The sequence below is a fragment of the Panthera onca genome, chromosome C1 (assembly GCF_046562875.1).
Source record: "Panthera onca isolate mPanOnc1 chromosome C1, mPanOnc1 haplotype 2, whole genome shotgun sequence".
Lineage (NCBI taxonomy): Eukaryota > Metazoa > Chordata > Mammalia > Carnivora > Felidae > Panthera > Panthera onca.
Genome location: NC_138346.1, coordinates 95,893,889 through 95,920,293, shown reverse-complemented (window position 1 = coordinate 95,920,293; position 26,405 = coordinate 95,893,889). Strand labels below are relative to the sequence as shown.

At 41.8% G+C, this 26,405-nt stretch overlaps 1 protein-coding gene across 7 annotated transcripts in view; it reads left to right on the top strand.

Annotated features, from left to right (window-relative positions):
• MGAT5 (alpha-1,6-mannosylglycoprotein 6-beta-N-acetylglucosaminyltransferase) overlaps nucleotides 1–26,405 on the top strand; it is a 345,968-nt gene that overhangs the window by 179,582 nt on the left and 139,981 nt on the right. For 6 of the 7 annotated variants that reach the window (XM_060622680.3, XM_060622679.3, XM_060622681.3 and 3 more), the window contains 3 exons: nucleotides 12,801–12,917; nucleotides 19,382–19,458; nucleotides 20,518–20,607. In XM_060622680.3, coding sequence (XP_060478663.1) covers nucleotides 12,801–12,917; nucleotides 19,382–19,458; nucleotides 20,518–20,607 — 284 coding nt within the window. The remainder of the gene's footprint in view (nucleotides 1–12,800; nucleotides 12,918–19,381; nucleotides 19,459–20,517; nucleotides 20,608–26,405) is intronic. The other variant, XM_060622682.3, reaches the window with a different exon arrangement.

Here is a 26,405-nt window from a genome sequence, read left to right as displayed (position 1 = left end):
CATTCTGACAGGTATGAGGTGATGTCTTACTGTGGTTTTGGTTTGCATTTCCCTGATGATGAGTGATGTTGAGCATCTTTTCATGCATCTGTTGGCCATCTGGATGTCTTCATTGGAGAAATGCTTGTTCATATCTTCTGCCCATTTTTAAATTGGATTGTTTTTTTGTTGTTGAGTTGTAAAAGTTTTTTGTATGTTTTGGGTATTAACCCCTTATTGGATATATCATTTACAAATACCTTCTCCTATTCAGTAGATTGTTTTTTTGTTTTGTTGATGGTTTCCTTCACTATGCAAAAGCTTTTTATTTTGATGTAGTCCCAAAGGTTTATTTCTGCCTTTTTTCCCTTGCCTGAGGAGACCTATCTAGAAAAATCTTGCTATGGCTGATATCAGAGAAATTTCTCTGCGTTCTGTGTTTTCTTCTAGGAATTTTATGATTTCAGGTCTCACATTTAGGTCCTTAATCCATTTTGAGTTTATTTTTACATAGGTTATAAGAAAGTGGTCCAGTTTCATTCTTTTGCATGTAGCTGTCCAGTTTTCTCAACACCATTTGTTGAAAAGATGGTCTTTTCCCATTGCATATTCTTGTGTCCTTAGTCATTGATTAATTGGCCATATAATCATGGGTTCATTTTTGGGCTCTCTATTCAGTTCCATTCATTGGTGTCTGTTTTTGTGCCAGTACCATACTGTTTTGATTACTACAGCTTTGTAGTATATCTTGGGATCGGGGATTGTGATACCTCCAGTTTTGCTCATCTTTTTCAAGATTGCTTTAGCTATTTGGGGTGTCTTGTGGTTCCGTACAAACTTTACGATTATTTGTTCTGGTTCTGTGGAAAATGCTACTGATACTTTGATAGAGGTTGCATTAAATCTGTACATCTCTATGGGTAGTATGGACGTTTTAACAATATTTGTTGTTTTAGGCCATGAGTGTGGAATATCTTTGCATTAGTATTCAGTTTCTTTCATCAGTGCTATATAGTTTTCAGAGTACAGGTCTTTCTTTTCCTTAAGTTTATTCCTAGATATTTTATTCTTTTTGGTGCAGTTATAAATGGGATTTTTTTCTTCATTTCTTTTTCTGTTACTTCTGTTAATGTATACAAACGCAATGGATTTCTGTATGTTGATTTTGTATCCTGCAACCTTACTGAATTCATTGATCAGTTCTAGTAGTTTTTTGGTGGAGTCTTTAGGGTTTTCTTCATGTAGTGTCCTGTCATCTGCAAATAGTTTTACATTTTTCTTACCAATTTGGATGCCTTGTATTTCTTTTTGTTGTGTGATTGCTGTGGTTAGGACTTTCAGTACTATGTTGAATAAAGGTGGTGAGAGTGGACATTCTTGTCTTATTCCTGATCTTAAGGGAAAAGTTCTTAGTTTTTTACTGCTGAGGATGATGTTAGCCATTTTTTTTTAATATATATATATGTTGAGGTGTGCTCCCTCTAAACCTACTTGGTTGAGAGTTTTTATCATGAATGGATGTTGTACTTTGTCAGATGCTTTTTCTGCATCTATTGAAATGATCATATGGTATTTATTCTTTCTCGTTGATGTGATGTATAGTGATTGCCTTTTGATCTGCTAGTAGGTGGCAGAAGTTATGATTAAATTAATGTCTATGTTCTAGTGAACAGAATGGAAGTAAAGTGAGATTAATTCCTCCCAGTATTGGTTGTTCACTGTAACTTTTGCAGGAGCAACTGTTCTCTGACCCTTCAGTTAATTACTGTATGATTGCTGAAAAATGAAAAATTCCTAATTACTCCTGTTTCCCTCACTTAGACTCTTTTTCCCTTTTCAGTACTTGTTTAGGCACTTAGTTTGAGAGGAAGCAAGCCACATATCACAGGCTGAGAAATCAGGTTGCATGTTGTAAACTGAATTCAAGTGATTTCTGTCAAAGGCTACAGACAGGGAGGAGTGAAATCACAGGCTTTCCTCTGTAAGTGTCTTTTGGATGATTATGTTTCAGGACTGCTGACTCTTTGTGCACACACGTGGCTACATTTTAGAGCAAAGGCCATTATTTAAACCCCTCTTGAGCTTCAGGCTGAGCACTGTAAATACTCCATTAACTAGTCCACTCCAAATAAGGGGCACCTAGATGCAGTCAGTAATCGAGAAAAACACATTACCAACAGATTGTACTTGGCCCTGAGATTATAATTTCCAGAACAAAGATTAAATGTCAGCTCTCTCTGTGCTTTTTTAACCAGTGTAAACTAAGGGAGCCCCTAGCACAGTCCCTCCACAGTAAAACAGGTGATATTGGAGGCCCTGGAAAGTACAATTATTTGAGATGCTTTAAGACCTGTATGAGTTTATTGGAGAATAAGCCTTGCCTTCTGAAGGTGCTTGGCAAAGGTTAGTGGAGATTAGCAAAGGAAAATAGTGTTCCTTCATATGTACTCCTCAATCACAGAGAAAGCATACATTTTTAAAGCAACTTAGCTCAATTTTTATGTCAGAGCAAAATTACATAGAATGCAAGGCACAGATCTTAAGTGGCACCATTTGATGAGTTTTGATAAATGTGTACATCCACAAAAGCAGCCCTGCAGGGCAAGATACAGAACATATTCATCACCCCAAAATGTTCTCTCCTGCCTCCTTCCATTCAGTCTCCATCCCCCATAGGCAGTCATTTTTCTGATTTCTGTCACCATAGATTAATTGTATCTGTTCTTGGGCTTCATAAAAATGAATCATACAGTATAAACATTTTGTTGTGTCTGGCTTCTTTCAACAAAATATTTTTTTAGAAATCATCCATGGTCCTGCCTATATCAGTAGGGTTTTTTTAAAAAAAAATTACAGAGTAGTTTTCTGCTTTATGAATATAGCATAATTGATTTATCTGTTTTCCTGATAATGTACCTGTGAGTCATTTCCAGTTTTGGACTAATAGGAATAATGCTGCCAGAAATACACAAGCTCATCATTTCTTCTAAGTAGTAGACTGACTGTATTCCTGTAAGTTGTTAATAATTTTCTCTTATTCTTTTAATGTCTGCATGACTGGTAGTAACATCCTTTTTTTAATTGCTTATATTGCTCATGTGTGTTTTCTCTTTTTTGTGATCACTTTTGCTAAGGGTTATACATCTTATTCATCTTTTCAAGGAACCAATTTTGGCTTTGCTAATTTGTCTCGCAGTCGGGATTAAATAGAAACATAGAACACTCGCAGCGGATGTGTGTGGGTGTGTGTGTGCAGGTACATGCCCACACAAGTGTGTATGTTAAGGAATTTGTTGAAGGGCTTTGACCTTACAGAGTAGTGGGAGCTGGTTTAACAGTTTCTCTAAGTCTTTGTGTCTGACCCTGGAGCTTGAAATGCAGGCTAGGCAGCCAAGAAGTGAGGATATATGTTAACTAGAGTAAAGTAAGAACCTGCTGGAACCCAGAAGACTAAACTGGAGTCCATGATGACAATAGTAATACCTTTTGTTTTTATTTTTTGCCTCTCACCTTGGGGTGTGGAAGTTTATAGAAACTGGGGCCCTTTGCCTTGAAATGAAAGAGATTTGGGTGGAAGTAAATCATCACTGCTCTAGCTCCTAGATACCAAAAAAAAAAAAAAAAAAATCTGTAAATAGTCACACTGACAAAAGGACTGTGTAGGAAAGGGGTTGACAAACTTTTTCATAAAACACGAGATAATAATAAATATTTTAGCTTCGTGGACCGATGATCTCTGTTACAGGTGTTTGACCCTGCCATTGTAGTGCAGAAGCAGCCATAGACAATGTGTAAATGAATGGTGTGGTTGTATTTCATTAAAGTTTATTTACCAAAAAAAATCCACAAAAAACAAACAGTGGACCGTGAACCATGGACCAGATTTGGCCTCTAAGCTGTAGTTTGCTGTCCCCTGTTCTAGAGATTTTGATATACCTTTTCAACTTAGCACAGTCGGCCTAGGGTTAATATTTATTAACTTTGTGTTTAGTTCCATTATTCCTGCACCCTTGGTTCTATTGTTAAATATTTTACATCTACAGATGTTTTTAATTTTTTTTTTTTTAAGGTTTATTCGTTTTTCAGAGGCAGAGAGACAGAGCGTGAGTGGGGGAGGGGCAGAGAGAGAGGGAGACACATAATCGGAAGCAGGCTCCAGGCTCTGAGCTGTCAGCACAGAGCCAGACGACCCAGGCCGAACTCAAGGACAGCAAGATCATGACCTGAGCTGAAGTCGGACGCTTAACCGACTGAGACCCCTAGGCGCCCCTACATCTACAAATGTTTTAAACATCACTATACCCTATTATGACTTTCGTATTAGACGGTCAACTGATAAAGAAATTAAGGGAAGGAAAAAACGATAGTCTTTGATATTTCCCCCGGTAGTAGCATTTATGATGCTTTTCATTCCTTTCTATGATTCTAATTTCCATTTGATGCTATTTTCCTTTCAGCACAGAGAACTTTTTTCTTTCTTGCTTGCCATGCAGGTTTGCTGGGGTGAATTCTCTCATCATTTACTTACCTGAAAATGGCTGTTGCGGGGCCAGCATTTTTCAAGGGCAGAGATAAAGAATGCTGGTAGAAAATTCTAGGGTGATGGTAGTTTTCTTTCAGCACTTCAGAAATACTGTTTCTTTCTTTTCTAGCCTCCATCTTTTTCTGATGAGAAGTCAGGTCACATTTCTATCTCTGTACCCTTTTATGTAGTGTGTCTCATTTTTCTCTGCTGCTTTCACCATTTTATTTTTGGCTTTTAGCAGTGTGGTGCTGAGAAATGTCATTGTTTTTGTCTTTATGTTGCTTGTGTTCCATTGAGATATTGGATCTAAAGTTAATGTTGTTCACCACATTTGGAAAGTGTTCAACCATTATTTTTTTAAGTATTTTTCTTCCCCATTTTGTCTCTTTTCTACAAGTGTTTTCTCCTTAGTTTTTATTGTCTTCTGTCTTTCAGATTGAATAATTTCCATTTGTTTCCAGTTGATTGATCCTTTCTTTTGCATCTCCAAACTGTTGTTAATTCCGTTTTGTGAATTTTTCATTTTAGGTGATGAACTTGTCAGTTCTATTTTTGTCAGTCTATTTTTTTAAGTGTTCCTTTCTTTGTCTTTAGTCATATTTATAATAGCTGCTTTAGTTTCTTTGTCAACTGCCACACTTACATCATCTTGGAATATATTTTTGTTTACTGCTTTTCTTGACTTTGGTTCACTTTTTCCTGTCTCTGACTGTATACTAATTCTTTATTATATATTGGACGTAATAATGATACATTGTAGTGTGTCTGTATTCTGTTATTGTCCTCAGAAGAATGTTGATTTTTGTTCTAGCAGACTTACTACCTTGAACTTACCAAGACTTGATTATATAGTTGGTTGGGTATGCCTGTTTCAGTTTTTTTCCTAGTCTTAGGAAGTATTAAGTCCTGGAGCTGATGCAAGGACTTTCTGGGGTTCCAGTGGAAGGCATGAAATGTTAATCAAACCTCTCTGTATTGTGAGGATTCAAATTCAGACTCCCCTTCAGTAAATAGCAGCTCAGCCTTTGAATACCTTTAGAGCTTTCCATGGAGTCTCTCCTACAAATGGTCTCTTATGGGGCAATTCAAAGATTTCAGGGTAGTTTATGTGCAGATTTTAGGGCTCCCCTTCTTTGGTTCCCTCTTTTTGGGAATATCCTATCTCAATTTCTGGCTACCCTGATTGCCCAAACATAATCCTAAGACTGTAGCCTTTTACTTACCTCCTAGTCATCTCTCACCACCCAGACTGAGAGGTCCCCCTCAGGGGCAAAGTGATATAAATGTGGATCTTATCCAGGGCAGTGCAGTTCACTTCTTTTAAGGATCAAATTCCTTCTGTCTACCCCTTTTCCTTACTCTTCATTGTCTTATTGTAAGTATTTCCTGTGGGAAGATTATGCCAGGGTATGCTTCGGTACAATTTCCAGTATATAATTTCTCAGCTTTGTTTTATAAAAAATCCCAAATTAAATTGATCACCTAGTTACTGCCCTAGTAGGGCAGTTTAGCAGTCTGCCACGGCCAGCAAACAGTTTGAGTTGTTTTCCTATCACTGCTCTGAAGTTCTCCTGCCCCTTGGTATGTATGTCAGGTCTTTTTTGCTTTTGATACAATAACCACCATTTCTAGGTTGGCAAGGAGAGTGTGCCCCTCCCTCTGCCCTGGACACCTTGGCTAGGGAGTAAGTGAGTGAGTGCAGTTTGTTTTGGATACTGGCATGGTGAGACGGGTCTTCTGAAGGAGATCTTCAAGTAGTAATCCCCCCACTAGAAGATGAGAACCCTCCAAGAACTGACTGAATTAAAAATGAAAATTCCAGTCTAAGGATAGACCACTTCCTGAAACAAATTCCCAGGCATTTGAAAACCTTTGAGTTTCATTTACTAGCCTTTTCTATTGAGTAAATGAATAGGATTTCAGGGTAACACAGTATTTAAGAATATGCACATTACTCTTATAACTTGATAAGCTGAGTATCCCTGTCCAAATTTACATGGTCTAAATACCAGGCATGATTTCTTTCCACAGGAAGAAAAACCTACTAAGGGCTAGGAGAGGTAAAAGGAATTAAGTTGTAAGACAGCCTCATTTTTAAGAGACCTACCTAGCCAAGCACCTTTCTAACAGGCATAGTGTGTAGGTTTCATGCCAATGGCCTAGCAGATTTCATGCAACTCTGGGTAAGTCAAATGAGACCTAAAAATTAAGCAGCTCTTAGCCTTTCTTCAAACTTACATCCTCAGTATTCTGGGACGTTAGCTTCTTTTTTTGATTTTCAGTTTCTTTTTCCAGTAGCCCAAACTTACTATCAGGGTGTCCTCTTAATTCTAAATTAACTTATAATTTATTTTTCCATGCTAAAAAGGGAGAAGGGAAGCTATAACCAAGCAACCAAAACAAAATGAAAACCTCAGTTCCTATGAGAGAGTGAAAATAAAAATTTATCTTGATCGCCTATGTAAAGAATAATCAAAATACTTCCTTGTTGCCTGTAGATGTCTTGGGTGTCCAATTAGAATCTCTGTCCTTTATAGCAGCTGCCATAAAGGCTTGTGACAGGCAATTCAAAAAAGGGTCATTGTGTAATGTGGAAAGAACACACCTATTTTTGACAGTTGGTACAATTAAAATAGCCTAGCCCATCTCCCACAGTTACTAACTCTATTTCTTCCCTTTCTTCTTCAATTTCAACAAAGAAATAAACACACACGTGCACGCGCGCACACACACACGCACACACAGTGTAAACATTTCTCTAGTTTCCTAAGAAAACCCAAACTCCAAGCACCTTTGGCAATTTGAGAGAACAGTCAGAAACGTGTGAGCTTTGCTTAAGTCATCTGTTTTAGATGAAAAATGGAATCACTTGTATTTGGAGGAGATGAAGAAAGGGGCATACACTCCACACTCCAGGGGCATGCTGCTGTTCCAACCGGGGCATTATGCTTTCTTTCCTCTACCAGTAAACTTCATGTGAAAAGGGCAAGTTAAGTTATTTTTTTTTTTTTCAATAAGCAAGGGCTGTGTGCTACCTGGCTTATTGGAAAAAAATAGGTGTAAAAATCACTTTGGGTCCCCAACCTGAGTATTTGATGTAGTTTTGCAAGCATAATGTTGAATTTTTAATGACTGTCACCTACTTTCCAGCATATTTTCTTAAACATAAATTGACGACTGGGGATGCACCCAAATCTGTCAGTATGGTATGTTATTTTGAAAAATATTACCTACTGAAACTTTATTTCCTGGAAATATGACATCAGTATAATTTTTTCTTTTGTTGTTTTCCTTTTTCTTTCTTTTGCTTTTCATGTATTCTCCCAATTTAATGACTGCTGTGCTCATTTATTGTAACTGTGTGTGTGTGTGTGTGCGTGTGTGTGTGTGTGTATAGTACCCATGTGGAATATTTTATGTCCCTTAAATTATTACTTAAAATGCTAAAGAACATTTTGTTGCAGAAGAAATGATAGCAGAAATTAAGTATAAACTTACAGAATATGGCATTTGCATAGAAATGAATACATGTAGATTTATGCATAAAGAGAACTCTGATTATCCAAATCATATTGCAAACTCAGTTTTATTTTCTAATCCCAGAGCTATTAGAATATATAGTACATGCTGTTGTGCTATTTATTTCAAAAGACTTGAACTTTTTTTCCTTCCATAAATCCACAGCATTTTAATCACTGCCTGTATCTCACACTCTCCCAAACATTGTGACATAAAATGAATCAGAGATGGGCAACACAGACATAAAGTGTATGCAGACAGTAGGACAAGGGTATTGAGCAAATAGATGAATTGAGTGAATGAGAGCTGGTGTGGGGACGTTTCTGTGTGTTGGAGGCAGTCTCTCTTCCACATGGTCTTATCTCCCTCGGCATTCCACATTTGACTTTGAAGGTTGTCCTGAGGGTGACGTGAAGCAGTAGAATGAACACCAGGCATAGTACCTGGCACGGAAGTGGTAACTCAGATGTAGAAGGTTTTGCTGACTTTATTTATTGCATGAGGAAATGTAGACTCATGATGGTTCACTAACTTGCCTAGGTTGTCCAGCTGGTCAGTTGTAGAGAGATATTCCCTGCTGAGGTCTCTTAGATGACCCTTCCAGCCCTGCCCTTTACAGTACAAATTCTTTGCTCACCTTTTCTACCATTTCCATGGCTGAGGCTGGAGTGTGGTCAAGTACTTGAAAATAACAACATACAGGAGTGCTGCTCTGTCTTAGGATGTTTTACCATGCCTCCTCCAGGAACAAGTTGCTTCCTAGTGAGAAGACATCCAACATGGTGGCCATGATGGCATTTTTTGAGAGGATTAATCTACCATTTGAAGATTAGAGAGCACAGGTTTTTATGGCTTTATAACTTGAGAGGCTGATGTCTTGTCCTCTTAAAAATACCTGTGAAAATTTGCAAAGGATTTACTACTTACTTACAAAGTAGGCACTAGTGAGAGTTTAATTAAGTGAAAATGACATTTTCAAGGGCAATTTAAGAAAGGCATTAGAAACTGCTATCAATGAAAAGGAGGGGTTGAACCTTGACTACTGTCTTTATAGACCCTGTGTTGGAGAATATCTTGAGTTTCCTGACCAGCAAAAGACACATTTTGACTCCTTGATGACAACTCACTTTAGGTATAAACTCTTTTCCTGAAGACTTCATACAGTAGTATCTTTTAGAGTGCTGTGGTCAAAATTTTATTCTTAAACTATGGCTGATGCCCCCTTAAAACTTTTTTTTTTTTATTTCGTATTTTTCAGCACGTTGCTTCTCTACTCAGAGACTGACTCTGAATTACTGCCCCACACCATTCTACCCAACTTTGCAAGTGTGTGCAGCCATCCTCCTGTTTCCTGCAGACGCGAATTGTGTTCTAAGCTGGAATTCACGATTTTGTAGCGTGACGTGCTACAAAAGCTTGCCCTTTCCAACCTTATTTCTTGTCCTGCGTCCTCTGCTTTAGCCAACTTGGTCCCCCTCCACCCTCCCCACCCTCTCAGACATTGATGATTGATTGGTAATGCTTATCCACTGGGGATGGACTTGCTTTTTTGGTAGAACACTCTGGGAGTTGGAATGTGAGATAAAAATCTGTTTTCCATTTCTGGCCTTTCCTCTTCTTGAGTTTCCCTGCCTTATTTTACCATTTAGTCGACTGGTTCCTAATGGTGGCTGCCCATTAGAATCATCTGAGGTGAGGGGAGCATAAAAAGGGATAGTGGCTGAAGCATTCCCCAGACTATTTAAATCAGAACCTTGGGAGGGTGGGGTATCTTATGAAAAGCTCCCCAAGTGATTTTAATGTGCAGAGAGGGTTAAGAAGAGCTGATTGATTCTGTGATCTTGGCCAAGTTACTTAATCTCTGTGGGCCTCAGTGTCTTCTATGAAATGGGGATTACATGCATTTATTGCTTGGGCTTCCTGGGAGGAGGATGTGAGATAATGCACGGGAATGAATTCTAGGAGGGCGTAGTCGGCGTTCTGTCCATGTTGGCCGTTGCTATTGCTGTTCGTCTGTATGCTCAGCTCTCACATTCCCTCCTGAATATTCCAACTTGTACTTTAAAGCTCAACAGAAACCTCACTTGTTTGCTGATGACCGCACATACAAATTAAGCTCCTGTAACACCAAGACCTAAAAATGAGTGTTAAAATGAGACGGGGTGGTTTCTGTTTCACGTGATAATCCAGTAACAAGCAGTCCAGGCCTGACGGTGCTGCTCCGCACTGGCCCTTGAGGACTCCTGACCCCCATGTTGCCGGGCTGTTGCGTGTCCATCTTCCAGCCCACAGGAAGTGGGCCAGAACTATAGATTCAGCCACACGGATTGTCCTGAAGTTGGAGGTTGCTGACAATTTCCTCTCCCATCCCATCTCTTTGACCTGAACAAAGTCCCACTGAGCTACAAGAGAGGCCCTAACTGGGTGGCCAGCTGTTCAGCTAAACGGTGGCATGAAGGGAGATGAGAACTGAGAGAAGGGCAGGGGGTCTGAGAAGTCTAGGCCACTGCACTCAGCTTCTTCCTCTTCTTGCCTGCACATCTGTGGTCTGTGTTGCCAGACCGTATTCTGTATTGCACAGTATGTTAACTACGCTTTCTGTTTTGTGAGTTTTAGTTACATTCTAGACTCCCTCGAGGTGAAGATGGCTTTGTATTCCTGCAGACACACTTCTTAGGAGGGTGCTAAAAGCATTACAGATGCTCATGTAGGTGCAGTCTTTGTTGAAAGAACCAGTGGCAGATTTTTGGTTTTTTTATGATTTTTTGTAACAGCTTTATTGAGATAATTTGCGTACCATACAATTCCTCCATTTAAAGTATACATTTCAGTGGCTTTCAGTATATTCAGAGTTGTGCTACCACATCACCACAATTTTAGAACATGTTTATCACCCCAGAAAGAGATCCTGTACTGTGAATTTTCACTACTCCCTCCCAACCTCTACTTCCCCCAGTTCTAAGCCACCACTAGTTTACTTCTCTCTCTATAGATCTCCCTATTCTAGACATTTCATATGTATGAAATTACTTGTCTTTTGTGGCTGCCTTCTTAGACTCAGCTTAATGTTTTTAAGGTTCATCCATGTTGTCACATGAACCAATATGTCATTCTTTTTTATGACTGAATAATAGTCACATGGCTATGACACATTTTGTCTATCCATTTATCACTTGACCATTTGGGTTTGTTGCCACTTTTGGCTCTTAATAATGCTACTGTGAACATTTGTGTATAAGTTTTTGTGTGGACAGAGCATTTTCATTTCTCTTGGGTGTGTACCTATGAGCGGAATTGCTGGATCAGATGGTAACTCTTATTTTTTAGCTTTTTAAGGAACTTCTAGACTGTTTTCCCGAATAGCTGCACCATTTTAGATTACCACCAGCAGTGTTTGAGGATTCTGATTTCTGCACATCCTTGCCAACACTTGTTACTATCTGAGTCTTTAATTATAGCTCTTTTACTGGCTGACATGCTATCCCACTGTGGTTTTGATTTGCGTTTCCCTGATGACTAATGATGGTAAACTTTCTTTTTCTTGTCAATGGCAGATTTTCTGCCCACTACACATATGTGCTCCTAGGTGTGTGATAACCACCCTTTTTTTGCCTGGATATTCCTAGGAATCTGACATGTTTTTATCAATAGAAAGTGCCTGGAGTGTTATCAGAATGGAGGGGTGGTGTGTGTGTGTGTGTGTGTGTGTGTGTGTGTGTGTGTGTGTGTGTGACATTCTTTTAGACTTGGCCTCTCACACAGGAAATCTTATGCTAAGGTCCTCTTTTTAATTATGTTTCACCAACAATATGGAAAACGTTATTAATGCTGACTTAAAAATTTGTTTGGCAGATAACCCTGAAAAAAACCACAACAATATTGCAAGAGGGTATGACAAAGGGCAGCATAAATACTCTAGGATTATTTGGCTGTTACTGTGTTTTCATGGTCCTCACAACTGCATTCTTTTTCCATATTGGTTCCATTCTTGAAAAGTACCTGGAGAAGCTGTACATTGAATATGATTTTCTCGTTGACTTGCATGACGCCCACAGCATTGGTGTGTGGGCAGTCCTGAGGCTCTCGGTGTTTAGCAAGTCCATAAGGTCCTTGGAGGTGTAGCAAGGAGTAAGAATTTGTCATTTCAGTCTTCATTATTGACTTTTGAGATTCCCTGTGCAGAACGTGAAGGTGGTGGTGATGGTAGTGGTGGGCCTTTTAGTAGCTGGGAACAGTGTGGTGGTAATAATCTTGACTAGAAGATAGAGGCCTGGCTTGAACATGTAGCATACCTTGCATATGGGAGATGCTTAATGAGTTTTCCTTAATCACTGGATGAATAAAGCACTTCATCTCTGTAAACCTCTGTAAAACGCATCAGGAAACATCAGCAATTTGCTGATAGGGCTTCAGAAGTCCTTTGCAACTGTAAAAATTTCTGGTACAATGATTGTATTTCTAGCTTCCCAAGTTAAAAAACAAAATACACACCATTCTTTTCAAGGTGCCCAGTATATATCCCTCAGGGTCTGTGAGTGAGTTGTGTATGTTACCCACTGTTGTCCCCGGCTCCTTTTGGTGGGCAGAGAGCTTCCTGTTCCCGTGAACCCTGGGGCTGGAGTGACTCAGTTATAGAAATTAAATCACTTTTTTTATAATGCCAATGTAAAGTGGCCCTTAATGAATATTTGCCAAGCTGAGAATGACCGGTGAGGTCATTTTTAATGGGAGATTATATTTCACCATGGCTGATTTCTGTCCGATTTACTGCTATTAGCTCCTGAAGCCAGGCCAGCTGATGGAAGTGCTGGCAGGAGTTTCGTCTCCAGGCTGAGCGCAGAGATGGAGTCCGTTCCCAGATGGCGAGGAACAGCTGGGCCAGTGGCGTGCACACGTGGGTGCTTTGCAGGGGCCATCTGATAACGGGGGCTGCATGTTCCTATCAGGTGTTCTGAGAGAAACACTGCCTTGTCCTACACACAAAATGCAATCACTGGAGACCCTTTATCTTTTGAGAGGAAATATATGTGGGGTGCCTTTTGGCAGAATCGAGCCCTCACTCGTGTAGATGGTCATCTAAGCTTTTGGCAAAGGAAGTGGACGAGGAGACTAAACTCAGTTCCCTAAAACTTCCTGGGGTGAGGTTTCTGAGATTTTTTTTTAACCTACTTTTTCTTTACTTTCCTTCCCCCTCCCTATAAAATAGCTCTGAGGGAATCAGACATCCTTAACCTCTCAGATGCATATTCAGTTCTAGATCCAGAGTTAATGGTACTGTTGTATAAGTATGTTCTCCAGTGTCCCACACTTGAAAACAAGTGCCATTTCAAACACTAGTCATCCTTGTTATAATTAATATACAGAAAACTGAGTGTTGACAGAGGAAGCTGTCTTCTTGGTAAGGTCAGCTTTCACTCTGAAGTAACTGTTCTGTGTGGGACTCACTTATGACCACCTCCCCCTCCCCTTCTCTGTCCCCTCCACGTCCTCACTTTATCATCATTGCCTAGGATTATGGACTCAGGTTTCTTATGTACAATGCCACCTAGGAGCCTTGATAGAATCAGGATTAAGGATGACACCTGATTACACCCTCCTCTTTTTTTTTTTTAAATATATATGTATATCTCTTGATTTCTCTCTTGTTCAGCAGTAAAGAGCAGTTATTATTAACTTGAAGTTAGCATAGGTGAGTGTTTCATGAGGCAGCATGGTTAGTAGTTGACGATGCTTTGAATAAGCACACGACAGTCTCTCCGTGTATGTGTGTTGAAGTGGGCAGCTAAAACATAGAGGGATCCTTGTACGGTACCCAGTGAGTCTTGCATCGGACGTAAAATGTGATGACATACATGCTGTATTTCTCACAAAACTATAAGCCTCTCTTTTTAAAATCCAGTAAGGTGTGAATATCAGTAATTCACATGGGGGATAGGCCATGTCCTGCTCCATGCGTCTGAAATGACTCTTCTTTGATTGCTGCACCTTCCTGCCATTTTTCCTTACATCAAACCCAAATTCCTTTGCCTCTATTGATGTGTAATCCAGAACTTGAAATGCTTGGTACAGTTACTAGACATGAGGATCTCCTACCCCCTTTCTTCTGTCTCTCTTACTCCCTTCTCTGGAACTTCAGCTTTTCACTCCTTTGTTATATTCGTCCATCTGTTTGTTGAGAAGAGTTCTGTGCATCTGGCAGTGTGCCAGGTGCTGTGTTGGGCACTGGGCCAAAGCACTGAGGGGCCTATCCTGCTTTCCGGGGGGCTGGCTCAGCTAACATGTATCTTGCTCTGTCATATGAGGACCCTCCACCCCCACACCGTGAGGGCGCAGCCCATGTCTTGTAGGGATACAGCTTTGACATTTCAGCACGTGGCAGGCAGCAGGCGTTTGAGAGACAGTCCTGGTGACTGTGGGCTGAGTTTGGAGGTATGTGCTGAGGATTTTAAAGTTTCCCCTTTCCAAGCTATAAGATGAGGTCACTGCCTTCCTTTTCAGGAGGCTGTGGTTAGTATAAAATGTAACCATGTATGTACCAGCACCTTAGGAAGGCAGGTGATACCTCCGGGGAAGTTAGCACCCATTTTCATTTCCTACATCACCTATTTCTGTCCTCAACTATCTCTGAGCCTGTCTGTGCCCTCCTTCCTTCCTCAGAGGCAGGTAAGCAGGAGTAAAAATCCTCAGTGTGTCTGATTCCATCTCTCTGTTGCTTCCATGTATTTATTGAAAGTGCTACTGTTTCAGCACATCTCTCCCTCAGTGTATATGCCTATGTGGGGACTGTCACGGAGAACTTGACTCCACACTTGACAGGGACACCTGCTCTGTGTGTGTTTATGACCTCTTTTGCCACTTCTGTTCCTCCTGCACACGTGTTGCTCCTGAGTGGTGAGCATCTTTGAGCATAAGAAAAGGGTTTTTTTCTTTTCTTTTTTTAAAAAAATTGTTTTTTACATTTATTTCTTTTTGAGAGACAGAGAGCACAAGTTAGGGAGGGGCAGAGGTAGAAGGAGACACAGTATCCGAAGCAGGCTCCAGGTTCTGAGCTGTCAGCACAGAGCCCGACGCGAGGCTCTGACTCACAAACTGTGAGATCATGACCTGAGCTGAAGTCGGATGCTTAACTGACTGAGCCACCCAGGCACCCAGGGTTTTCTTTTTTTCTTGATGTTTGTTTATTTTTGAGAGAGACAGAGTGTGAACCAGGGAGGGGCAGAGAGGGAAGGAGACACAGAATCTGAAGCAGGCTCCAGGCTCCCAGGTGTCAGCCCAGAGCTCATTGTGGGGTTGGAACTCAACAAGCTGTAAGATCATGACCTGAGCCGAAGTTGGATACTTAACTGACTGAGCCACCCAGATGCCCCAAGAAAAGTGTTTTCTTAGGTTAAACCCAATATCCAAGCCCCTGCTGTACTGTGTGGGTCCAGGTGACTGATAAAACAACACAATTTTCACACCTAGGCTGTCTGCCTTTTGTGTAATACCTGGTTGACAATGCTATACGGTCAGTGCAGTGGTGAAGTCTTTGGTGAAAGACACACTTGGGCTGGTTTGGGAGGGTAAGGGATGAAACTGAATCCTGAACAGTAGTAAGAGCTGAGCTTCTTTGCTTACGTTATCATCTTTCTTTTCCCCTTGCCCTTTTACCATGAAAAAATTTGACACTGGGAGAAAGAACATCAGGTGAATGTCAGAGAGAAGAAGCTTCCGGTAATATACTGTGGCAGAATCCAGTCCCTTTTTTGAAAGTGCTTAATATATAGTAAGCTAAATCTCCCCTGAAGCGGTAACATTAACCTTTTTTGACCTGAATTTTTGTTTTTTAACCAACCTTATATTGCAGGGTCTTTCTCTAGGTAGCAGTGTCTTCTGTGTACAGACTAATAAAAAACGTCATTGAATGAGTTTTCGTCTTTGTGATCGAAACAAAACGGGGAGCTTTCCTCTTAGATGTGCTGAGACCCCTTAGGACCTGGGAGGTGATGGGGGGTTGTGCTCAGTTTCCTGGGAGTCAGGTTACTGGTGGTTGGATTTAGGGAGTAGCTCCATCCCTCCCTGGGAAGGCCAGCACTTTCTATTTCTTCCTTTCATGGATCCCTCCAACCCCAGAGCCTCAAGCCATTTAACTCCACTTCTGGACGGCATTGCTTATGCAAACTCGTCACTCTGTAACTAAATAGAAAACCCATCATAAATTAATGGAATTGCGAAGACAACCCTTATGGATTAGTTGATGAACTGCCAGGTGGAAGAGAAGGAAAAACGCTGCTCCAGCACAGGTCTCTCTGCTCAGTCTGGTTGTCCGTGACCTGAAGAGTCAGCGGGGAGAGGCGAAGCAGGTGCAGCAGGTGTGTTTATTCAGTCAGCCGGCACTTACTGAGTGCCTGGTGATGGGGCATGGAGACATAACCTTCCCATCACCGCCTTACATCCTAGGAGGCAAGTGGGCACATGTGGAGGAAAGAACGAGATCACTCACTGCTGTGAGAGAGACTTGAGAGGGAGGCAGCACTAAATCCTAACTAAATTCTGGTTTGGCATGGGAAGGAGGAATTGGGCCTAATTCTTCTGTGGGTGAATCTTGAGCTGGGTCTTCAAGGGCGGGGCTTTAACCAGGTGGTGAAAGGGTAGGGGCAGAGGAGTGACTGCAGGAGTCCTCAAAAAAGTCATTTCATCAGATCTTTGCAGCAACTAGGATCCTCATTTTGTGACTGTCTTGGCATAGCAAATATAGGGGTCTGTGCCTGTTTTTGAAAACAAAGTTTTATTGGAATACAGCCACGCCCATTCATTTTCCTATTATATGTGGTTGCTTTCCTGTTATAATCCACAGTGGCATAGTTGTGGCAGAGACAGTGTGGCCTGCCAAGCCTCAAATATTTACTCTCTGGTCCTTTGGAGAAAAGGTTTGCCAACCCTTGGCATAACATATTGTTATTCCTTGAAACTCTTTATGGAAAGGACCCACACTGTCAGCAACCAGGCTTTCCTTGCAGGCCTTCGTGGACCTGTTGGTTTATGTTACCATCTGGTGGTTTCTGTTCACTCCATGGTACCATACCTCTAACTCTATAGACTCTAGTTTCCATAATTTCTGGCTCTGGATGTCTGGAACTGGTGTAATGCTTACAGCGTGTGAAAGAAGGGGGGAATTTCTCCGTAATCATCCCTCTAAATGTCTGATTGCCCCGACCCCCAGCTGTTTCAGACTCTGCTGTCTTGGATCCTGTGCTATTTATTTGCTTGGTAAATGTTACCAAGCAAAATCAGAGACAAAAATAGGATAAGTAGTCACTGAAAAGTGCCTCTGTCCTTTGGTGAGGCATTTGTTAGTGGTTTCTGAGGCTGGCTGTCCCCTTACAAGTGAGAAAGGAGGAGAGCTATAGGGAGATGTACCACCTCAAGCCTGCATTTATCTCAAAAACGCAGAGAATGCGTTTCTAGAAGATCCGTGCTTTTGAAATATTGCTTTCTTAGATAGAGTATAAGTGGCATGGAATTATATAGCGAGTGCCAACTTTTTAAGCACGCACTGTGGTCTGTGGCGAGAGTCAGCTGTTGGGAGTGCCAGACTAGACTTTGCACAAGTATTAGCTTACTTAATAAGAGCTGGATGAAATAATGGTACAGTTATTTCAGTGCTACAGACGGAGAAACAGAGGCTCTGACAAGCTAAGTATCGTCCATGTTCACTACTAAATGACGCTGCCTCCAGTCCATGAGAAGGAGGGTATTGATTTTATGCTGTAGTTATCCAGGTGGAGGGTGGAATGGTGATGAGAACACTGAATCAAGAGGTGAAGAATCTGTTTCAGACTGTCAGAGGAACTAATTTTCAAGGGACAGGTACAATTTCTGTTTTAGCCCCAGCAGCCACCGACATTGAATAACACTGTCAAACAATACTGTAGTTTGGGATCTAATTTCTCATTAGTACTTTGAACAGAAAATTGTCAGCCATAAGTAATTGTGGCATTTTCCAAACGTGTCTGGAAAATACAGTTGGTCCTCAAAGAGAAACATGTAGTTTTAGAGCTGTCCCAGTTTCCAGCTAAAATGATCATTCCTAAACATAAGGCTGATCTTAACTATTCCTTTCTTAGAAGCCTTCAGTGCCCTGCCCTTCCCTTCCCTCAGCTTAAAGTCTTTATCAGGGCAGGGACGCCTGGGCGGCTCTGTCCATTAAGCATCTGACTTTGGCTCAGGTTATGATCTTGTGGTTCATGAGTTCCAGCCCCACAATGGGCTGTCTGCTGTCAGCACAGAGCCCACTTTGGATCCTCTGTCCCCCTCTCTTTTTGCCCCTCCCCCTGCTCGCTCGCTCACTCAATGTCTCTCTCTCTCTCTCAAAAATAAACACTTGAAAAATAAATAAAGTCTTTATCAGGGTGCTTGCTTGAAGTCTTTCTGGTTTGGGCCCTGCCTGATTTCCTTTCTGACCACTCAGTACCTCCCATTTCTGCATTCCACTCAGTGTGCGTCCTTGCATTTGGAGCCTGTTCCTTGAACACCATCTCTACCTTGCCCCTTCACCTGGCATACTCCTGCTTCATCTTCCTATCTCCACTAAGATGTCACTAGATCCAGGAAGTCGTCTTTGATCCTAGAGACTGGGGTGGGTGTCCTTCCCTTGGCCCGCCCCAACATAATGTCTATTACACTGTTGTTCAGTGGTTTACTTGTTTGTCTGTGGTCCACCACTAAACAGTAAGCTTTTTAAAGGCGTTCTTTTTTGTTCTGACTCTTGTCATCAAAAGGAATAGGAATCCCCTAGAGCTAGCTAATAGAAAGGGAGTTTATTGTGAGGAAATATTTGAAGCATAAGGAGATCTTTGCAGAAATGTAAGAACCACGTCCAGAAGATGCTGTACCTTGCTGATGTGTCTGGTTGCTTTCTCCTCCTCTGTACTACCGTTCTATTTGCCTATTTTTTGCCAGCTTCTCAGCTCAAGCACATGTCATGAAGGTATTCCTGACCTCAGTTTGCACAGCCTGACATGGCCCTGGTGGTCCCTCCCAATCTCATGGCTTCATCTCCTGCTCTCCACTTGTTTGGTTTCTCTTACCAAGTTGCAAATTTCCAAGCAAACCCTCTGATTGGTGTAGCTCACCCGTTCAGGCTGGGCCACATGCATCATAGGTCTCTGGCCATCCTATAGGTGGGCTGTTCTTGGGCCAGGTCCTCACTGCAGACCAGCTGGACCTATTGGCAGCTGGAGAGCTTCCACAGGTCAGAGCATGGCTCCCAGTATAGACTTCCTGTTTCTGTTTCCTTCCCTGCCCATTGCTTACAAAGATGGTAGGTTTGTGTCTCATAAACTTCATGGTATCCTTTGTTCTGTTTCATCTTTGCAGATATCATTAATGGAGCTCAAGAAAAATGTGTATTGCCTCCTATGGATGGCTACCCCCACTGCGAGGGGAAAATCAAGGTAAGGCCCAAGTAATGTTTATTCATTCCCTTCACCTTTTTTCTTCACTAACACCCTCTTCCTTCTCCTCCCCTCCCCTCTCTCTAACTCCCCAGCAATACAGATGGCAAGCAAGCCCTTTAAGGGAGTCATCGAAGGGATGCCTCAATTCTGCCAGTTTGGGGCTGTGGCCATGACAACCCTTGTGTGCTTATGCCAACTTCATGGGGTCAGTCCACAATGGCTCTAACTGGTCAGAGTGAAAGAGTCTGGGCCACTTTGGGCTCCTGCTGTGTCTTTGAAGCTGCCTCCCCCTGGCTTTCCCAGCCTCCAGCAGGTGATCCTTCAAGGACCATTGACAAGGAGCTGCCATTATATAGAGCCCAACTTCACTCTCCCCCAGTCCCCAGGCCCCCCTGCCACGAGGTCTCCAGATTGTGATTTAAATGTCACATTTGCATTTGCAGCTGAGTAACCTGAGACATTTGGACACTCTTTCACTCTTAGGATTTTTTTTTTAAAAAGTTCTTTTTATATGGCCTGCCCTGAGGGAGACCACAACCCTACTCACTAGTTTTCAGAGAAAAGTCTTGGTTCCAGTGTATACTTAGGATGGTGAGCGCAAACCCCAGAAGCGTTAACATGGTTCCTCTGTGGGACTCACACATGCCATGCACACCTTGCACGCCTGCTCTCATTCACACTGTCTGTTCCAGGACCTGTCCTGTGGCTTATGCAACTGTAGCTCTCTGGGTGAAAGGGGTTTTGATTAGGCAGTTGCTCTTGATAAAACTCTCCTGGCCACTGCCTGTCCTGGGCTTTACTGCCTGGTGGTCTCACGGCCTTCCTCTACCCTGCACACCTCTGCTAAGGCCCAGCTCAAGCCAGCGTCTACCTGTGAATCATCTGGAAAACTGGGCATCTGTTGTCCTGACCTCAGCTCACTGACAATGAACCTCAGGCCCCAGTCTGAGCCATTCACTTCTCCTTACCCTTCATAGCCTTCTCTGTCATGGGATGTACAGGGCCACCGAACACGGTCTGCTTGTAGATGTCCTTACCGGGTTCTTGTTGTTTCAGTGGATGAAAGATATGTGGCGCTCGGATCCCTGCTACGCAGACTACGGAGTGGATGGGTCCACCTGCTCTTTCTTTATTTACCTCAGTGAGGTGAGTTGCTTCTTTGGCTTCAGGGTATGGAAATAAGTGGTGAGCCTGTTGTACAGCCTGAAATTTGTGTATTGTTTTTACATGGTGGACCTGTCGTTCCCTTCTTTAATAGGTTCCCTGCTCTTTAATAGGGTGATTTTTTTTCCCTTGAGAAAAAAAAAAAAACCCGGGCTAATGTAGCTATTTACATTTTCTTTCCTCAGTTAAAAACAATCTAGTAAAATAGGGGCACCCGGATGGCTCAGCTGATTGAGCATCTGACTCTTGGTTTTGTCTCAGGTCATGATCCCAGGGTCATGGGATCAAGCCCCATTGTGGGGCTCCATGCTGAGCCTGCTTGAGATTCTCCCCCTCTCCCCCTGCCCCTCTCCCTTCCTCCCTCTCTCTCTCTCAAAGTAAAAAAATAAAAAAATTTAAAAAAATTAAAAAAATAAAAATAAACAATCTAGTCTAATACATGTAACATAAAATTTGCCATCTTGACCATTAAGTGTATAGGTCAGTGGAATTAAGTATATTCATATTACGATGCAACCATCACCACCATCCACCTTCTGAACACGTCATCTTGCAAACCTGAAACTCTACCCATTAAACAATGACTCCCCATTCCGTCTCCCTCCTGTCCCTGGAAACAACCATTCTAATTTGACTTGTGACTACTCTGCTTGTGACTACTCTCATTATTCATATAATTATACAGTATTTGCCTTTCTGTGAGTGCCTTCTCTACGCATCATGAACTCAAGATTCATCCGTGTCATATTATAGCATATGTTAGGCTTTCCTTCTTTTTTTAAAGCTGAATAATACCACATTATGTTATATACCACATTTTGCTTATCCATTTATCCATTGATGGATATTTGGGTTGCTTCTACCTTCTAGCACTTGTGAATAATGCTGCTATGAACATGGCTGTACATCTCAGTCTTTGAGACCCTGCTTTCGTTTTTTTTTTGGGTGTATATCCAGAAGTGGAATGGCTGAATCATATGTTAATTCTGTTTTTATTTTATTGAGGAACCACGACACTTCTCCAAAGTGGTTGCTCCATTTACATTCCCACCAGCAAGGCATGAGGCTTCTAGTGTCTTCACATCCTTTCCAGCCCTTGTTGTTTTCTGTTTTTTGAAGTAACTGTGCTAATGGATGTGAAGTGGTAACTCATTGTAGCTTTGGTTTGCATTTTCTTTTAAAAATTTTTAAAGTTTATTTGTTTTGAGAGTGTGTGTGCATGCGAGAGTGTGTGTATGTGTGTGAGTGTGTGTGCAGGGAAGGGGCAAAGAAAGAGGGAGAGAGACAATCTCAAGTAGGCTCCATGCTGTCTGCATAGACTCTGATGCAGGGCTCTATCCCATGAACCATGAAATCATGACCTGAGCTGAAAGGGATGCTCAACCGACTAAGCCACCCAGGCGCCCCTGGTTTGCATTTCATTGATGATCAATGATGTTGAGCATTTTTTCCTGGGCTTTTTGGCTGAGTTAGCAATTTGCTTACAGGCTGAGTTATTTCCAGCCTGAGCTTCTTTTCCATTTCTACCCTTGAATTTAAATTGCAGCTTATTTTCTTTTTTTTAAGTGTTGCAGGACATTTTACAGACCATCTGAAATTTGTCCCAGGCTTTGATGATTCTCATGTGACCCTGGAGGGAGGTGGGGTAGAGTCAGGACCATATGGGGACAAGTACAGGGGAAGAACTGAGTAGGGGATCAAAAGCTGGCTTCCCCTCCATGCTTCATGGACAAAGGCAGCCCGAGGGGCTTGTGAACTGGGTGCTGTCTAATTTCAGAGGATGTGCCCTTGCATGTGCTATTGCCATAATAACAGCTCCATGATGCTACCACACAAGAAGGAGAATGCCTCCGTTTTGAGCCTAAATGACATAGTCTTTCATGTGGGACTCAGGCACCTCTCTTCTGTGTCACGGGGTGACAGGGAACAGCTTTGGGGGATGGAGGCCAAACCAGTATTGCCACAGGGCCTAAGGCCCTGAATTCTGTGCAGTGTGTCTCTTTACTTTATGTCCCTTTCCTTTTTAAGATCCACTGAGACCTTTTTTTCTTTTTTTTTACATGGTCACACCATGGCCACCCCATGAGACTTTTTTTTTTTACATGGTCACACCATGGCCACCCCATGGCCATCATAAGAAGCCTCAGAGCTAATGATAGTTAAAATACCTCTCGGAAATTAAAAGCCCAGAGAGTTGGTTGTGTGATGCTCCTATTAGCAGACTGCCGGCAAATTAATTCTGTAGCATTTGAGCGTGTTTTTGGCTGAGGTGGCCTGTGCCCCACCTTCTCATCTCTTTCTCCAGAGGAGTAAGGCGTGGGGTCTTGGGTGAACCTGTGCTCCAGTGAGAAGTCAATTTAGAAGCACCTTTCTAGCCCTGAGGAAAAGGTTCCTCATTCAGTTTAATTTTCAAAAGTTGCCTTCCTCTTTCCACTTGATGGAATTCAGCCAGAGTCCAGCTGTGCTCCCTGATTGACAGGTGGGGCTAATTTCCTGCCTTTCTGAGAGTTTGCATGTTGGATGTGCTACTGAGTTACAGGTAGAGCATTACCTCCCATGTCAGCCTTCCCTCCATCTCCTGAGCCAGAGCTGGGAAGGTGTGGAAGAACAGTCCAGATGGAAAGGGACTGAGATTATTGGTGACCCAGTTCCCTTCCGTTGAAACTGCCATGCAACCCAACTCACAGTGAAGGAAGGATGTCGATAAGGTGAGAGAAAAATGAGGTTCTGATGAGTGTGGGACAGACTGGGCTGTGCAAAGATGTGATGAATCATATATTCTTTTTTTAACTTTTTTTTTTTTTTTTTTTGAGAGAGTGTAAGTAGGGGAGGGGCAGAGACAGGGGGACAGAGGATCAGGAGTGGGCTCTGCACTGACTGTGGCAAACCTGATGTGGGGCTTGAACTTAAGCACCGAGGTATCATGACCGGAGCTCAACCGACTGAGCCACCCAGGCGCCCCAATGTAGTCTTAATACTGGAGCCCAGGTGTTTCATTGCAGAACCTGTAACTATTTTTTCCCTTTCCAAGGTGTGGAATGGTGCTTTATTAACCTTTACCTCACTCTTCTTATGCAGATGACAGGCTTTTGTTTTTGTTCAGCTGAATTCAGTTCAGTGAGCACTTACTGAACCTCCCTTATATTCATTGAATGTCAGCAATTGGTGAGAAGGAGTTTTCTTGGCACCATGGTATGCATTCATTAAGAGTCTAATGGAAGAGGAAGAATGGAGGCAGGTGGTGGAGCCTGGACAGGGTGGAGAGAATTTCCCTGGGGAGAGAACCAGGAAACCCTTTTAGTTTAAATCTGAAAATAACCTTGGAATTCTGGCCTTTAAAAAAAAAAAATGTGTTTTATCATAGCATCTTAATAGATACTCTTTAAGAGCTGGAGAAGAATTTCACCACTGTGGCCTCTTGAATGGCAAATACTGCCTTTCAAAAGTAGTAATTTTAATTTTGTCTTTAAAGGATCCTACCGTGAGGATTCCTGAGTGTATATGGGAACATGGTTAGAATAGAGCCGGGCAGATGGATGACGTTCAGTAAACACGGTCGGCATTTTTATGGGTTTTGATATTGTCATTATTTGCGTTCAGTTATGGGGACATTTTATGTGGGAGCTCGATTTTGTTTTATAATTAGAACCAATTTCTGGTTCTAATTCATCATTCTAATTTAATTTTAGATCCTTTGACTTCTGGTAACGTAGAAATTCAGCTATTCCCTGTGACTTCTTCTCTCTGCATATGGCCCTTGTGTTTGCATTGGAGCTGTGAGCTGGCCCTGTGGAAGAACATTGCGTCCCTGCCGTCGTTAATCTGAAATGGCTAGAGGTGGTTTTTAAAGCCAGTTAATTCTGTGCTAGTATTTTAAAAATCCTGGACAGCATCTGGTTTCTGGTCTCGGCTTTTGTTTTGTTTTCCCTCTTGCTTTCTTGAAACCTTCCTTCTTTTTTTTGGTACTTCATTTAACCACATATCATATGCCAGGTTTCTCTTGGAATTGGAAAGACAATTAAGAGAGACATCTTCATTTGATTTGTTTACTTGATCAACAGATGTACCAGTGACTTTTCCTCTTAATCCTTCTTGAAGAGCCAGTTCTGGCTTCTATCTCTGTGTCTAACCTCAGAGCTTTGACAGATAAAAAAAGGACTTGAAGTAACAACGGTCAGTCACCAGTTGAATTGAGGCATTGAGATTCAGCCCAGTCCTAGGAGGTGGCACTCTGCCTTCATTTTTCTTCCCCTGGGTCGTCTCCATGTGCCAACTTCCACTGAATTATGGGTCTGTAAACTTGTGCTTGTACCCTCACCAACTTGCAGTCTACACGTCTTTCTTAGTAAATCCCAGAAAGTGCAACCATCAATATTTCCCCACATTATTCCCACAGATGCTTGCTATGTGTCTGACACTGGGCTAGGGACTGGATGTGGTGGTAAGGAGTTTGGTGTTGCCCTTGTTTGGTAGAAGACATTAGGAGAAGAATGAAACATTACTGAGCCCCACTGTAGGCCAGACACCTCAAATGTACAACCTCACTTAAACCTCTCCCCCGCTCAGAGTAATAGCCAAATCAGAGCGGCTCAGAGAGGTCAAGTGCTTAGTGTTTCTGCACTTGGCATTACTGTTGCCCCTTCATGTCAAAGGAAAACTGAACTCAGGTAAATAAGTGATTTACTACCTTTGACTTTGCATTCACTTCTATGCTCCAAGCCTGTTGTGTTTGAAATATGGCTATTTGAGCTAATTTGAATTAATGAATCTTCATTGCTAGTTTTTGAATACTCAAAATTTTGATACCCTCCCTCAAAAGGAGAAACAGCACTGATTCTCCTGAGGATGTAACTCATGAAAACCAGGTGCTCAGCCATTTCTAGTGGTGACAGTGAATGAATGATTCATTAGGCAGCCTTGCATTTCCAGATCATCGGGCAGTTTATTTTCTGTATCTGTTTTTGCGAGCCATGTAACTATTCCCCTCATAGAGACAAGGCTCTATAAAGTAATTACTCTGTCATTGTTTCAGGTATATTAACTTAGCTCTCTGCAGGGCCTTTTACTGCTAACAGATTTTAGGAAATTTGGAATGAATTTCTTTACCTCTCTTGATATTACATTGATAGATGATGCTGATATACCTGACACCCACACAGTTTTTTTCTTCTCTTTACACAGTTATTCTAGCAACTAGCAACTATCATACCCTTCTAGACTTCTTAATTTGTTTGTGCTGTTTTTTTTTAAACACTTATGTTGCCTTTGCATGTATAGTTGCTCGGAAATAAGCAAATTACCCAGCGATCGATGGCTGGATCTTAGGATTTATACAAGCCTGTTGCTTCAAATGCCAATTTGGGCTGGACTAATGAGTGTGTGTGTATGTGTGTGTATGTAGGTGTGTGAGACTCCTTCATGAAGGAACAAAAGAAGCAATTTCATGCCTTACTCATCAATCTGTGTCTTCTATTTCACGAACAACAGGCAGAAAGGTCTTTGCCTTTTTCTGTTTTCCCTTGGCAATATGTAAAACTAATATTGGCTGAGTATGCTATTAACCTTGAGTTTAAATTCAGCGTACTTAATCCCTTGATTAATGCCAAGATTAATGCCCAACAGCAAAGGTTGAAAGCTTAAATGTTTGTGAATGTGAGCATGAAATGAAATCCTAATAACCAGTACAATGATTTGGATTTATGGGCTGTGTTGGCTGCTAGAGATAACTTAGAAATGGTGTTGCATAGACTAATTTGTCAGAGTGGGCAGCGATGAAGAAT